Source organism: Gadus chalcogrammus, chromosome 1 (assembly GCF_026213295.1).
Source record: "Gadus chalcogrammus isolate NIFS_2021 chromosome 1, NIFS_Gcha_1.0, whole genome shotgun sequence".
Taxonomy (NCBI): Eukaryota; Metazoa; Chordata; class Actinopteri; order Gadiformes; family Gadidae; genus Gadus; species Gadus chalcogrammus.
Window position 1 is genome coordinate 6,628,232 of NC_079412.1, and position 15,939 is coordinate 6,644,170.

The following is a 15,939-nucleotide window of genomic DNA, read 5'->3' on the forward strand; positions in this document are numbered from 1 at the left end:
CATATCGAGAATATGCCAAAATCAAAAAAACTGACCAGACTATTCCATTGCTCATGTGAACTAAATTTTCGATCCTGACGGAAATTATGGGTCCAAACGGCAAAAATGTTCAACATGCGAAATAACATGTCATGAACACCAAGTGTCAAAATTTGTAATGCATCAGCCTTGCCCATAGTTGAACTTTGATAATGAATTATAGCGCCCCCTATGGCAATTTCGGCAACAAACTTTTTGGAGGCATGCTTACCGGGGATACAAATATTGTTGGCAAATTTGAATAGCCTACCTAATAATGTTTTTACCCGCCAAATAATACATCTGATAAAACTTACATAAAACAGGCATGCCTTAAAACAAAGAATGCCCCATTTTATGTGTGTTTTCCATCGTAGTCTATGAAATGTGATATATGGCTTGGTAACACATTCTAACACATTTTAAGGTTAATGATGAATTAAACATGAAATGTATTCTAATGACATTGTAGCAAGCAGTAACCTTTTTATAGCAGAAGATAGTAAGATGGAATCTTATCTTACATCCTGCAACATTTGATGAATGAGTATTTATTTATATATGCATAGTTAATATACAACATTCTATAACATAAAAAAAAGTAAATCAATTATAACAAATTGTTACAGATTAGTTAGAAGTCAAACACAGATGCATTCCCTGCACCAAGCCGGGAAAGAGACTCCTTGATTGGTCAGATGCTGTCAAATGATTCTCAAATGATAATTCTTAAAGCCCCTTTACAGGAAGTCTGTAGTGACCTCCCCCGCACGGACAGGCTGACACTGACACATCAAATGTCTATTGTGCCTTCTGACCATTTTAGTAGCACACACTAACACTTTAATACTGCATCACATGAATACATCCCCTTGGTGTGGGTAACCCCATGTACTCTGGATGTTACAACACTCAGGTTAAACTCGGTCACCTGCATGTGTCCCTGATCAGAGTCCCGGGGGAGTAAACCTCTGATTCGCAGCTGACTGACCCTTTACCGGTCCAATTAGAACGGTCCCATCTTCGGCGACCAGCCAACCGCGTCGACTCATTCAGTGAGTCAGCTATTGGTGGGAATCTCCTCCCCAACATCCCACACTCGAAGGTTTAAAAACCCAGCACCCTCACCTGCCCTGCCCGTGCATTCAGGAGCGACACCTCGTTCAGCAGCCACACACACACGCACAAACTCACACACTCACACAAAGCCAGACTTTAGAAAATCAAACACACTCCCACACCTCATCCGCCCGAGACAGCTATGTCTGGGAGAGAGGCCCGACTGACTCAGAATCCTCTGCAGAAGATCTGGGTCCCCAATGTGACCAGCAGGTTACTGCGCCGCAGAGGCTGTGAGTATGAACACATGTAGGCACGCACTTACACAACTACTTTAAACGCAAGCTGTTTCTGATGCATATCAACATGTCGCCAACTTTTCAAATCTCTCCCAGCGGTGAATCAGTTAAATTGTTGTTAAGCTGAGCAGATCCTCAGTGTCCAAGGTCTGTTTGTGGACGTGTATTGGAGTGCGTAGGCTGACCCGGGACACAGTGACCCTGACCGGGACACTGTGCACCAGGCTGTTCACCCCAGGGCTCAAGTGTGTGTGTGTGTGTGTGTGTGTGTGTGTGTGTGTGTGTGCGCGGGCGCGTGTGTCTGTGTGTGTGTGTGTGCGCGGGCGCGCGCGTGTGTGTGTGTGTGTGTTATTCACATTGATTACATTGCCATAAAAACACTGACATGTTATCAATGGAAGACAGATAAATGAGGCAATGTAAAAATGTCCTCCTCTCTCTGTTGCTTTGCTGTGTTTCAGCGTCCGTGCCTCAGTTCACCAACTCCCCCACCATGATTGTACTGGTGGGCTTACCTGCCAGGGGGAAGACCTACATCTCAAAGAAGCTTACCAGATACCTCAACTGGATCGGGGTTCCCACCAGAGGTATTCACCACGGTTGACAAGTACAGTCTGGCTCCTGGGAACACAAGCTTTCACTGTCACTCAAATCTAAAGGTAGACTCTGAACGGATGTTACTGCCATCATGCAACAAATCATAAACAGGTCATAAGCGCAAAGGAGGTATGAGTCTACATCTTCAGCGCTTGTGTTGCGCTGAAACCCAAGGGATTTACAATCTTCTCGGAGAAACAGAGTTTCTTTCACGTCCTGCTTCATGAGCACACATCCTGAAGGGTAGAGCTCATCATCTGACTGGGTCAAACTTGGTGACAGGATATTACACAACATGCTGGGCTCATTTTAAAACAGCATTGAAAGTCAAATACATTTTATTTTTTATCATGTCAAAAATAGATTGATATCTTTAACTCTGATATTACGTATTTTATTAGGCAAAAAACTCACTGGCCAAAACCTGTTGGCCTACTGCACAGTCATGGTTAATATATTCATACTTTGTTTAACATGATTTCTTGATGTGTTTAACAACAACAAAATACATACTTTGATGACTCCGTAAAGTAGCGTGGGATCATGATCAGTTCAATTAAGAATTCTGAGGATAATGTCAGAGTTCTGAATCTTATCTCTGAATTTTGAATGTATTCTCAGTAATTTTGGCTTCATTCTCAGAATTATGAGTTTTAACTCAGAATTCCAAAAAATAATCCCATGTGGCCCTAATCCTCTTCCGTACACTACACTTTCAGTCATGAAGGATATGCTTCAGTTTTGTGTGCTGATTACATGAAAGTAGATTATATCTGGTAACTAACTGTTCTAAAAAATATCTGTATTGTTGCTCAGTGTTCAATGTAGGGCAGTATAGAAGAGACGCAACACGGTCCTACAACAGTTATGAATTCTTCAAACCCGACAATGAAGAGGCCATGAAGATACGCAAGTATGGGAAAATCAATGGATTGGCCGCTTCTTGAGAAATATGAACATGATAGATTCAATATGGTCTTGGAATTTATGCCCTAATTCAGTTAGAGACCAATTAAATGTGTAAACATTAGTACTAAATGAGGTGTTCCTTATAACACTAATCCTGGTTCTGCTCTTTTACGAACCAGGGCAGTCTTCACTACTTTCGGTGGCTGCCCCTGGAGTAGAATCATAATTAGTATTATGACGCCTGTATCTGTCCTGGGGTGATGCCTGTCTGAAAAGGATCTGATATGTTCCTTTCCTTCCATGAGTGCAGAGCCTGTGCCATCTCGGCCCTGAGAGACGTGTGTTCCTACTTTAACAGACAAGAAGGACAGGTGGCGGTAAGTGGGTATACTTCGTCAATCCACTCAAATACACACGGCATTCCCATACCCCATACTGTATGCTCTTCTTTCCCATCGCTCTCTTCGGCACGGTCATAATCACTGTGTTAAGAAGCCGCCGCAGAATGTATTGAGAGGTCTGATGGTTTTGTCACATGTTGCCTAGAGTAAGGCTAAGTCAACATATAGTCCCACGGGATATCGACATGTGACCAAAGGCAACAGTTGTTCCTTCAGCATCACATCTGGACAAACGACTGCGGTTCCACGGCCGTTTTTTGTCTCTCTTCAGGTGTTCGACGCGACCAACACCACCCAGGAGCGCCGAGAGGTCATCCTGAGCTTCGCCAAGGAGAATGGATACAAGGTTTGCAAACATATTTTAATTAATGCTATTGTTTAAAGGTAAGGTAGGAAAGAAGAGGGAGAACCCAAATGAACCCCCCCCCCCTCTCTTCAGGCCTCCCTCTAAAGCCCCTCCCCCAAAACATGAGAGTAGCTAGCTAGCTGTACCCAAAGGTCTCCTTAGCCTTGTGGAAGACATCCGTAAGGTGCAATGAGTTCACGGCAGAGTGCTCGCATGCAGGCAGGTAGACGGACAAGTCAGCCTTCCAATCATTTCATTAGGGCCGAAGGAATTGATAGTTTGATTACATGCCTGTGATGGCCACAGCCACCGGAAAGATTTTGTTAGAGCATTTGATTTATTGATTGCTGTAGGGATGTAAGGATAATAAACTAATGCAGCAAAAAATGCTTCTAAATAATAGCCTACCCTTCATTTAACAAAAATAATGTTTAAGGATATTTTCCAAGAATATTTTAGACGGTGAGGTTAATGATTTCCCAATATCAACTTGGCTGTCTTGACCGTAACACTATAACAGTAGGCTTTAGTGTATTAGTTCACAGGGGATTATGTTTGATCCATATATCCATAGCAAGTTTGTTCAAACTGTCACGTCCAGCCTCTTCTGCTGCTGTAGCTTTGTATTGTATCTTGTCGCCTCTTGACTTTCATTACAAGATCATGCCTGAGCATCCCTGTGATGCATGGAGGTGCTTAAAGGAAATCAAAGCTGCTTTTGTTGATTAGACATGTTGTGATGATTATAGCATTGATCTCTCTCCTGTCCCTGATTGATACCGTGTCCCAGGCCTTATGGACCTCATTTGTGTCATCGTTTCTGAGAGCTCTGTTTCTCCTCTCCTATTTCCGCAGGTTTTCTTTGTTGAGTCGATATGTGAAGATCCTCAAATCATCGCTGAGAACATTAAAGTGAGTCAGTGAGTGTGTCTCATGTGTGTGACGCGTGGTGAGGTGGACAGTCACTCCCTCACCTTGAGGTGGGACCCAGGGGGCTGGCTGTTATGGCTGCAGCAGATTGGGGGAACGGGGACACAGCAGGGCCTGTGGCAGACGGAGCTCACGCAGCCGTCAGGGGAGGAAGCTGGGTATTAAACAGCTGAGCACGCAGCTAGGCACAGCAAGATCCAGCCTTCATCCACGGACCATGAATAAACTGGAGCTATTTCACATCCTTTGTGTTAGTGTTAGGGACATGAAGAAGTGGCAGAACTTGAGCAAGGTTATCATCCTCAATGTCGTCTACAGGTTGCTTATCATGGCCCTGTGGTCTCAGACATCAATGAGTCAGAGTTTGTTAGTGTCATGTCCTAGGGCATGCCTTTCTATAGGACATTACTAGCATGCTTTTCATATTGCCAAAATTAAAATCAATTGACCTTGACTCTGGAGCCTCACTGAGTCTCAGTGACTATTGTCTGCTACCAGATGGCCTTGGTCTGCCTCTATTTCTCCTTTGGTTATCCAAAAACGCATAAGATTGCTGTCCTGTTGCTTTGGGCAGCAAAATATTTCACTTCCTTTATTAAACCCTAATAAACTATAATAAACTATATAATAATAAAATACATACAATTTATAAATCTAATAAAAAAATATTTCATTTTTTATTTTCAAAGCGGATATCAGAAAGATATACGTTTGAGAGATTGTTGAGAACAGCCTTCAACTGTGGTGACAATAAGCTACAAACCGATCTATCTTTGACTCTTCCTTTCCCACGCAGCAAGTGAAGCTGAGCAGTCCGGACTATGTGGACTGTGACAAAGAGGAGGCCGTGGCAGACTTCCTGAAGAGGATCGAGTGCTACAAGCTTTCCTACACCCCCCTGGACGACGAGCGGGACAGGTGACCTCTCAGGACCCTCTCAACACACAGGATCACTCACCCCACACCTATTAGACGTTTGAAGATGAGCCAGCCTTTTAGATCTACTATAATGAGGAGGCGGGGGAGGCCAGCACAATGACAATAGTCTTCTCTTAGCTTCCAGCTGAATTGACTATTTCAGAGTTCACCTAGACTGCATAGCCACCCCCCCTCCCACCACTCCTATTTATTGTATGTTGTACGTCATGGCACTGCTTGTACTCACTTCTTGTATTTTGGTCCGACAGAAACCTGTCCTACATCAAGATCTTCAACGTGGGCAGCAGGTACCTGGTGAACCGCATCCAGGACCACATCCAGAGCCGCATCGTGTACTACCTCATGAACATCCACGTCACGCCGCGCTCCATCTACCTGAGCCGCCACGGGGAGAGCGAGCTCAACCTGCTGGGACGCATCGGGGGCGACTCGGGGCTGTCGCCGCGCGGCGCCGGGGTAAGGGCCCTGACCGGACCACGTCTAGGGCGGGGGGCGGCGGGGAAAGTGTTCAGAAAGTATGTTCAGAAAGTGTCCCTCTGTGTATCCCATAATAACTCCTCCCTGCTGTTTGGGCCTGTCAGTTTGCCAGTGCCCTGTGCACCTACATGCAGGACCAGAACATCAGCGATCTGAAGGTGTGGACCAGCCACATGAAGAGGACCATCCAGACGGCCGAGGCCCTTGGGGTCCCGTACGAGCAGTGGAAGGCCCTCAATGAGATAGACGCTGTGAGTCCTTACATCGGCGTCTGCTTCAGTAGGCTGTCGGGTTTGTGCGTAACGTTTCTGTGAACCGCTGCATCGCGTTCCATTTAGTGTTCGCTTTGAGATGAGCAGAGAACAAGATCACGTGGTGTTAAGAATAAAAGGACAAGCAGGTTTTCGTTTGTCACTGTGCTCACTCAGGGTGTGTGTGAAGATATGACGTACGAGGAGATCCAAGAGCATTACCCAGAGGAGTTTGCCCTGAGGGACCAAGACAAGTACCGCTACCGCTATCCCAAAGGAGAGGTAAGGCTGTCTGACCACGGGCTTACAACCAGCCTGAACACCGCCGTAAAGGCCTTTTTATGGTCCCGCGTTCCCACCAAGCAATGACCACGCAGACGCTCCAACGCAGTCGTGAACCTTTACGGTTCTGTGTCGGGTTTTTAGTTAGCGGACCAATCACGGCGCTAATGCGTCGCCTCGACGGAAGGTTACGATCTTTGGGAGGTGCAGATCCGGCCCTTGCGGTGGACGCAAGGAGGGTCCGCAAGGACGCAAGGGGTCCGTAACCCCCTTGCGTTGCGGGAACCATACAAAGCCCTTATCACCACTGTCACACTCTCTCACTAGCCCCTAGCCCCCTGATGCTTAGAACCTGTGTGGAAAGTATAAGGACAAGGTTTAGGTCTCTTGCGGTGAACCTGTGTCAATATATGTTTGAACAAGCAATGAAACTCGTTTGTGTCGTAAGGTTTACTCAGTGTGTTGATTGCAGTCCTACGAAGACCTGGTGCAGCGCCTGGAGCCAGTCATCATGGAGCTGGAGAGGCAGGAGAACGTTCTGGTGATCTGTCATCAGGCCGTCATGCGCTGCCTGCTGGCCTACTTCCTTGACAAGAGTGCTAGTAAGAGCAACAGACGCTAACATCCTCAAATGCCTGGGAATTTGGGATCATATCCAGCTGAACTGGAAGAGAAGGGAATTACTATGAATTGTCAACCGTTTGATTCATACTGGGGCCAATGTTAAGAATGTATGCATCATGTTATTGGTAAGGATGATGCGTTAAAGTATCCGCCAAATGGCATTCATAGATCACTGTTACTCACTGAGACAGTATTAAACACACTATATCCCACCTCTCCACAAGCTCAAGGTAGACGCACCAGCTAAGGTGGTCCCTGAAGGCTTGCTGACTGCGGTTAACCCTAGGGTATGTTGCTTAGGTTCAATATGAAGGTTGTTGTGTCTCTACCTGTTCCTCAGGTGAGCTGCCCTATCTCAAGTGTCCTCTGCACACGGTCCTGAAGCTCACGCCCGTCGCCTACGGTGAGCGCTGGCTCCCTTACCTTCACCAACACCAGTGTAGCCCAATCCATACTTTGACCCGTTTTCCTTGCCTTAGCCCATGAGTCACATGTGCATCTCATCCTAATCTAAGGACTTTGACCCGTCAGGTTGTAAAGTGGAGTCATTGTTCCTCAACATAGAGGCTGTGAACACACACCGGGATCGACCAGAGGTGAGGAACAGCCCCGCCCCCCATCTCTCTCTCCTGTCTGTCTGTCTGTCTGTCTGGATGAAAGCGGTGAAAATATAAAAACGCTATATACTAAATATATGCATATCAGATACTACACTATTAAATAATCAATACATAAAATGTGGGATATTATTCCAGTACCTCCTATAAACCGATAAATTAAAGATACAATCTAAATGCACAGTTAAAATATGGAGGACATGTGTGATAGTACAATCATTGTGTCCAGTCAATGAATCTGTTTATGGGGAGTTTGAGGTCCTTCTCTCAGCACAACAGGTGACGAATCTGGCTGTCTCTCTCTCTCTTTGTAAGATCTTCAACCAGTATGCTCCTCAACCACCACTATAGCCAGGTGTGTTAACGGCTGCCTTGTCTCTTCTGCTCCAGAACGTGGAGGTGGACCGAGACCCAGAGGAGGCTCTGGAGACCGTACCAGACCACATCTAGACCGACACGGGGAAGCAGAGACAGGAGACGGAACAAGAGCCTTTTTCTTTAATAAGTTACTGCAAGTGTTGCCATGTTAGTGAAGTCCAACGTGAACTACTGTGAGACCTTATAGTAGGGCAGCCTTCTTGCAACGCACTTTATAATGCTGTACTCTGGCCAGAAGGCCGTTTCCTGTGTAGCAATAAGACATGGACACTTTGCGGCACTCAGGTCAGAATACCAGCAATATTGTTTGCATACTCTAAATCCATCGTAATTATCTCCATCCGCTCTCATCCTCCCTTCATTCACTCCTGTTTTCCAATACAGTGACCCACATCACATGATTTGAAACCGTCAGAATAGCTGACATTTTGGTTCAATTTATACAAAAAAAGAATTTCTGTTTAGTTTAAAATACAACTTAAATCACAAGGGAGTATTAAAGAACAAAAAGGTGCATTCCAAGATACATAATATGAACTGGTCCGAAAGTGGATCTGTGGGTGTGGAGGTACAACACAGATGTAATTCAAATCGTACAAATTAACTAAAGAAAGCACCATCCCCTTGTAGGGGAAGTTGGCCTTCTACTGCCCAACACCACTGTGTGCCTCAAGTCAAATGTACATAACACTATGCACCATGATGCAGTCTAGCCTAGCTACGCTTACTGTGGACTCACTGTCTTACCTCATTTAAGCCATTTTCCTTAACCTTGGCTCAGTTGGTTTAACAAATCCTCAATCTTACACTGAATTGTTCAAATGTGGCACTTGTGAATAGTGTGTAATTAATGTATGCAATATTGAATGCAGCTGAATATCTGATCAGGTTTATCTTGGTTTCCCAAGAGGCAATTTAAAGGAACATTTAAGACTAAGACTAAGACTAGAGCGGGTCAATGTCATTAAGAGGTGATCTTCAAGATGTTGTCCTTAATACCCATTGGTTCGTAACAGAACGTGATCACAGCTCTTCCCAAGTAGTTGTCAAGTACACAACCAAGTAGGATGTAGACCTCCATCATTATGTGATCACTTCAATGTATACGTCTTAGATTCATAAGTGATATTTTGAGTGTGTGCCAAGCCTCCCATTGTGTGGCATTGTGTGTAATGTCGTCAATACTGTGCAACAAAGCCCTGTGTGAGAAAAACTAAAAGCAATCACTGAGGCAAAGATACACAAATAGGGTTTATTTTATGAAAAATTATATTTACAACTGGCACCTTGAACTAATAAAACATACAATGCCTTAGAACATTCAGTGTGAACGTTAATCGCTGAACAATTACAATCCCCATCTCTCGTAGAGAACATGTCCGGCATTTTATCCTTGTATGAACAAATGATTCTTTGGTTATGCCTGAAATAACCACCGTAAAGGGTGTCTGGTGAGTCACCTCTGGGAGCTGGTGCTGGGCTGAGGGGCCCTGGAGGACCGCTGACTGCTGGCGTCCTTGTACTGCTGACTCCAGTGCTGAGGGTCCTGGCTATGGAGCTGGGACAGAGACATGTTCCCGTGTTAAAGGACATCTAATGATATAAAGAGCAACAGCAGCCCCTAACGATACATTCTCAAAGTCAACCGGAAATGCACATTGATTTCACAGACAGACCATTTGTGTTCCACTAATCTGGGATCCGGCAGAGACAAGTGTCCCAGAAACCAGAGAGGTCATGGGACTAAAACAATTGTTGCTCAACAAATAGGGGCAACACTCTATGGACAAGGATAGCAGACGTCTTCACTGTTTAGCCTACAAGTGAAGTGGTATTGCTGCAATTCTGAGCACAGATCGTTAACTGCAACTCAGTGACATTTCCACAAACTATGACACCCAAGTAAAAGAATCAAACTGACCATAAACTCAGATGCTTAATCAATAATAAGTTATATTTTTATTTGGAGGAATTCTCTGTCAAAACACGAGTGACCAAAGCACGCTCACCTCGCCGAGGAACTCAAGGATTTTGATTTTGGACACTTCAACCTCGGCCCGTTGGCCCCAGGTGAAAACGTACTTCACTGGCTCGGTGTGGGGGACCTTGGTGTACTCCAGGTACCTGGTGCACAGGGTACAGCAGCATTCAGATATGCATCAGGGACACTGCATTGGAGAGTCATACATCCACAAATATCTGGATACTTGATGGAGACCACTGTGGCCCCCCAAACTCCCAGGGCACCCGATACCCATTCCTGAACTTGAGAATCGGCCGATAGAGTATATGATGATATAGCATCTAGCTCTTTAACTACTTATAGCACTTGTTCTTATTTAAGGGTTCTCCTAAGATGACAGCAATGTATCTCAATTTACATCAGGAAAAACAAAAATTCCGAATTTGATAGTTAACATTTATAATACATTTGTATTCTTGTAGTGTAGCGTGGGCATCCATGTTTGTCTGACTTGGTAGCTTTAACGCATGCCCGCGGTCAGGGATGTCGCGTTTCCCATTCAGACTTCCCATCTCCAGCCATTAACGAATGCAGGATAAGACCGTAGTGTTTTTGTGGATTCCTGCGCGTGTAGTCAATTAGCTAGTCGTGTTACCGATCAGCACTTTGAGTCACATCTTGCGTACGAGCAGATATACCGAGAAAAGTGTCAAATTCCTCCGATACTGCCTAATTGCAGTATAGGAGGAATTTGACACTTTTCTCGGCATCGGAAAAACTTTAAAATACACCTATGAACACAAAATAAGCAGCGATAATGACCGAAATATAATTAATGTTATTTATAATATTTAATTTCAGCCAACACACTGGACCAAATTGGTTCAGTGTGTGGACCAATGGGCAGGGGTTTAGAGGAAAAGACACTGTCCCATGAATAGAAGGCAAGACGTCGAGCAATCTAACCTGGTGACCCAAGGTGTGAAATGCAAATGTTCCATCCCAGCGGATTATTCACTATGGCAACTGGGGGCCATGGTGGGAATGCAAATGTTCCCAGCAGGGAAAGTGGAACATGCCAAGGAGTATTCCAGATGGAAGAGCACAAAACTCCTGGATGCCTCTGAGGCCCCGGCCACACAAAGCCGATTTTTTGGTGAAACTGCATAAGTCTTGTGCGTTTCGGCCGACCGTCCAGACAGAGCCGGTGGATCCGGTGCCCGAAACCGCACATTTCTGAAACCACCCTCGGAGGTGGTTTCTAATCTATCCGGACCTATGCGGTTTCGTGTTAGGATTCGTGTGGACGCCTGAAACGCAAACGATGACGTCATTAGCCCCCCACCAGCAGAAGTTGGATAAAAAAGGCTATTTGAAATAACCGAAGCCAAACACAGCCCACACTGGCCATCAGTAGAGGGGCAGGGTGTGTCCTGTGAACCAATGTCTCTAAATGTACGGGGATGTACAGAGGAGCTCTGTTCCACCAACTCTAATGAACATGCCAAACTCTCTGTTCTCCTTCTGTTCTTTGGTGTGGTATAAACCGGGATCTATGGTCTGAGAGAAACCGGCTCTGATCACACCAATGGGATTCGAACCAACAACCTTGAGGTCGCCAAACAAGCGTCATAGTCCGTTGAGCTACATGCAATACAGTGTGAAGTGAGGCTGGGGGGGGGAACAAGAACCACACAGGACTTAGTTCAGTGGAGGCAACGCCAAGACACTGCCACTTCAAAAGCATTCAAACATTAAAGGGTGGCCTGCGATTAATACCCGTCTTTACAAAAATATTTTGACAATACTTTTGACCTAAAGGGGATTAGGATAAAGATTTTATGGTAACGGCCTTACCTTTGACGCACAAACTCATCTGTGACCAATTTCTTCACATCACCAAACTCTGGATGCCTTTCCCTAAAGCAGAACAATGTCATTGGCATAATGCAAATAATCTCATTGAAAAACAAGGAATGTTAGTCCACACACACTCCGTCTTACCCGAGATCAACTTTCATCTTTTTTAATGTATTCCAGACAAGGGCTGAATAAAACGGAAAATGTTTATTTTAGAGCAGATTGACTTGTTTAGTCAGCGATCAAGGTTAGAATAAACCAATAGCCTAGTGTTAGATATGGGAGGTGAACACTGGAGCCTCACCTTCTGGAACGACTCCCCCCTTCATATACACAAGGCTGAGGATCACAAAGAGCAAACCCGTCTTGGGATTGCCGCTTCTACATGAGGGGAATGCAAACAGGACCCTTTCAGTCCAACGGGCACTCATCACTGCCTGAAGAAACCAATAAGTGAGGAGGCACGGCCAACACTCACATCATCTCGCTCCCCTCCGCTGGCTCCAGCTTGTTGATTAATATGTATACATGGTTCTTGGCATCAATTTCCACCAACTTGAACCCGAAGACCTGTCCAAGAGAGTAATACAATGCGTCACATCCAAATGAGTTGCATTGTGGATCACAATGTTCTAAACAAAATGGTTCGATGGCAAATTGTTTCGGCTCCAACTAACCTGCTCAAACTGTTGTTGCGCTCGATTCATGATCTCCTGGAACACATTCTTATATTCCTTCAGGACATTTTTGACAATGTCTACATAGAAGGAAAGAAGGAGAAGGTAAGCCATTGGTACATGAAACACAAGCCTGTTTGTTAACAGCTTCATATCAAAATATATTAAACTCTTTATCACAAAGAGGTCGTACTACCTGCACGCTTTACTGGAATCTTTTTCTGGTCTTTCATGAGGATATACTGAACCAGCTCGGTGGTCTGCAGGAAACAACGATTAGAAAAACAATAATGGTCAAGAAATTAGTATTGTGCGCGTGTCACCTTTTCGTCGATCTGAGCTTTGGTCAGCTTCTCCATCCCTTTCTGAACCTGGGAGGTGGTGGGTTGTGTGAATATCGAGTCGTCTTCTTCCACCCCCACCGCAGTGGAGCTCTGAAACGCGGGACAACAGGTCAGGTCTGGGGCTACATCACCGTACACAGCCATAAGCCCCGACCGCCAGGGTCTGAGATCCATCTTACTCCCAAGGAGAGAGACCCATCTTACTCCGTAGGGTCCGACCGTCACTTAAAAAAACGCGTTACAGCAAAGTAAACACTTCTATAGAACACAAGCATCTCGGTATTTCCGACCATTTGCTACGATGGGACTCTGTTCGGAAACAAGGAAGTAAATGGCTGGAGTATGTCCTCTTTAGGAATAAAGTATGGCCTATACGGAACCAGTATGCAGAAATGGTTCAGAGGTCCTACCCGTTTGCCCGAGCTCTTCCTCTGCGTCATCTCTCCCGCACTGCTGGACTGAAACCAGAATGAATCAACCTACAGGCCGTCTCAAATCGAATGCATCTTCTATAAAAGACCATCCGAAAGAGAAAGAACAGTAGCGCCTCCACAACCTGCTGAGGAGCAGCTCTTGTAAACACATGCTACGACTTGAGGAAGAACTGACGGTCATGTTCCTACTTTACCTTTTTTGTGGTATACGATGCAATAAATCTTTTGATTAACTGAAAAATCAGACAGAATAACTCCCGCCGTTTTTTATTTGGCACACGTAGATGACGTCACCTGTGCGCCGTCTTTACGTCCCTTCATAACGAAAGGGGGAGGAGTTTGCTTCAGGACTTTCGCTCAGGCCTATCTCACAACTTCCTGGATCGGCGTTCGAGTTTGCCTTCACCGGGTAAAGGGACTTCCGGTCGAGTAATCCATGATATTTGACAATGGTGTTGCTGAGTGTGACTACACAATCTTCTGCACATCTTCGAATCGTAATTTTGGAAAACCCACCAGGGAAGTGGCGAAGAAACGCTGCATTTTTGTGAGATAGGCCCATTGCGTTTCTTCCCTAAAACATTCAGTGGCTTTGTGTCTAAGAATCCTTAACTCCCTTCAACTTAACTCTTTAAATGCTTATGATTGCTAGCCAAGTAGTGTCCCATCTGATTCCTCTTTGTTTTTTTGCCGGTTGACATCTATCATCTCAGTGCATTACTGCCACCACTTGGACTGTGGATTATTTGATTGACAGGACCCTAAAACATCACCACGAATATAAATAATTAATAATGGAGAATATAAATAATGTAGATTCTCTCAATCGATGTTTCAACTAAGACACTTATTAATCTTAAATAAAAGTGATTACGTGTTCATACCTTTTCCCCTCCGACTTATTTTCTAGTTGAGTACCTTTTACATTGCTGCATGCTGTGCCGTCTCTGTTTGGTTCATGTACCTGTTGTGTATAACTGAGCCCTGTTGGTCCTATTCTTAACCCTGCTAGAAGTCCAGGAATGGGAGCAGGACCGGGCTTCCCTCGTTACGACTCCTGCCCCCATTCCTCCAGGCCCCTACAGGGGTTTGGATTCTATACAGAACAGATGTCTGCCTGTTTCAGTACAATACTAATACTATGTTTAGATATTTTGCATAAAAGGTTTGCCAAGGCTTCATTTTTGGTCAAGGATATCTATATTTGTCTTTTAATTTTCGATTTTACGTTACGTTTATAACGTACATTACGTTTATAAACAAATAATTACCTTAGCATTCAATGGCGGCTCCTGAGCTGGAGGTTGGCGGTCCAGCCAACACATAGGCTCCTCCGTCCTCAGACCCCTCTGTAGGGTCTGAACTTCAAGTTGATCTGGCCCCAGTTCTTTTGACCTAGTTTCATTTCAAACTGATTTTGGAGAGAGAGAGCTTATTGAACTTAGGGACACTGAAATTGAGTGTCCTTAACTAAGGTGTTCATCAATGTCAATAACGTCAAGTGTCCCTACTCCACCACCACTGACTCTGCCTGGGTTAGCAATCATTAATTAAGTAGGTTGGTTTGCCAAATGTATTTGGCTAGCAATTGGACTGAATGATAATTCTTTCGCCCAGGCAGAGATATTGTGAGGGAGGGGATGAACAGGACCGCACATTTTACCCCCAACATAATGATTTATATATATGGATATATATTTATCTTTTACACATTATTGTGTTCATGCTGCACATCACCTGGGGGACTTTGATTGGGCTGCTCCAGATTGAGGACCCAGGCAGGTGATGTTCAGATCTCTTATGTATACGGTTGGCTTCAAATGATCCGTGGCCCGGTGTTCCATGCTGCCATGCAGGAGCTCTGCCTGAGCGAGCGTGGGGATGGCTGGTTTAACCTGTGCTCACACCCAGCCCTAGAGTCCAATCAGAGGCTGCTTCAACCAGCCATCATACACATACACACACACGCACACACACACACACATACTTAAGATAAGCTGTTTATCTAAAAATATATGGGCCAATTGCTCTGTCAGTTAGCATTGCTGCGCTTTAAAACCGTACTCCTTAAAACAGAGGTTTTGGAGTTTAACAACGCAGCTGTGCATGAGGTTGAACGTGATTGCTGTGTAAGGACTCGTACAGGCTCAGCTGATTCCCAGCTGACTCGGTTTAAACTGCTTGGAAACCGGAAGTACTCTGATTTCTAGTATACCCCAGCAGATGCAGTCTTAACTTAATGGTGGATTCATTTTGTGCTATAATTACCAACAAAACTCAATGGGAATGTAAAGTGAATTTTAATATAATAAAACTATAATAAATAAAAACGCTAATAATGTTGACATATATTATGAAATAGTCTAGGCTACTTTTTGTGGAAATCTGAGTCTGGAATCTGCCCTCACCTACGTCAATCAATTACTTGTCATTGTTTTCTCTTGGTGTGTGTATGCAAACGTGATTACTTAATTAATTGAAGACAAACTAATAGGCCTATGCGAGTAATTATGGTAATGTCACGCCTATAAATT

The 15,939-nt window shown here is 44.7% G+C and overlaps 2 protein-coding genes across 5 annotated transcripts in view; one reads left to right on the plus strand and one right to left on the minus strand.

Moving 5' to 3' along the window:
- The window catches only part of LOC130379103 (6-phosphofructo-2-kinase/fructose-2,6-bisphosphatase 1-like), a 10,930-nt gene extending 1,438 nt beyond the window's left edge, over positions 1-9,492 (plus strand). For 2 of the 4 annotated variants that reach the window (XM_056585725.1, XM_056585734.1), the window contains exons 2-14: positions 1,838-1,963; positions 2,790-2,886; positions 3,193-3,259; positions 3,555-3,629; positions 4,485-4,541; positions 5,356-5,477; positions 5,747-5,954; positions 6,080-6,226; positions 6,404-6,508; positions 6,981-7,110; positions 7,473-7,535; positions 7,664-7,728; positions 8,140-9,492. In XM_056585725.1, the coding sequence (XP_056441700.1) occupies positions 1,838-1,963; positions 2,790-2,886; positions 3,193-3,259; positions 3,555-3,629; positions 4,485-4,541; positions 5,356-5,477; positions 5,747-5,954; positions 6,080-6,226; positions 6,404-6,508; positions 6,981-7,110; positions 7,473-7,535; positions 7,664-7,728; positions 8,140-8,199 (1,322 nt within the window). In that variant the 3' untranslated portion in view covers positions 8,200-9,492. Of the gene's footprint in view, positions 1-1,141; positions 1,371-1,837; positions 2,036-2,789; positions 2,887-3,192; positions 3,260-3,554; positions 3,630-4,484; positions 4,542-5,355; positions 5,478-5,746; positions 5,955-6,079; positions 6,227-6,403; positions 6,509-6,980; positions 7,111-7,472; positions 7,536-7,663; positions 7,729-8,139 lie in introns of those variants that run through there. The other 2 variants (XM_056585716.1, XM_056585744.1) reach the window with 2 other exon arrangements.
- Positions 9,262-13,710, minus strand: ndnl2 (necdin-like 2). The gene is made up of 11 exons (XM_056585757.1): positions 13,600-13,710; positions 13,382-13,429; positions 12,951-13,061; positions 12,824-12,887; positions 12,628-12,707; positions 12,429-12,520; positions 12,255-12,331; positions 12,095-12,137; positions 11,948-12,010; positions 10,137-10,251; positions 9,262-9,685 (listed from the first exon to the last, which is right to left on the minus strand). Exons 2-11 carry the CDS (start codon positions 13,409-13,411, stop codon positions 9,584-9,586), a joined length of 777 nt encoding a protein of 258 aa, XP_056441732.1. The 5' UTR covers positions 13,412-13,429; positions 13,600-13,710; the 3' UTR covers positions 9,262-9,583.
- Positions 13,711-15,939: the final 2,229 nt, after the last annotated feature.

Bases quoted from the DNA above. Each gene is read 5' to 3' on its own strand.
- ndnl2 (XM_056585757.1), bottom strand. From the start codon at position 13,411: ATGACGCAGAGGAAGAGCTCGGGCAAACGG. The intron at 12,888-12,950 runs GTGACACGCGCA...TGTTTCCTGCAG, and splicing joins AAGCTCAGATCGACGAAAAG to ACCACCGAGCTGGTTCAGTA. The intron at 12,521-12,627 runs GTTAGTTGGAGC...TCTCTTGGACAG, and splicing joins CGCAACAACAGTTTGAGCAG to GTCTTCGGGTTCAAGTTGGT.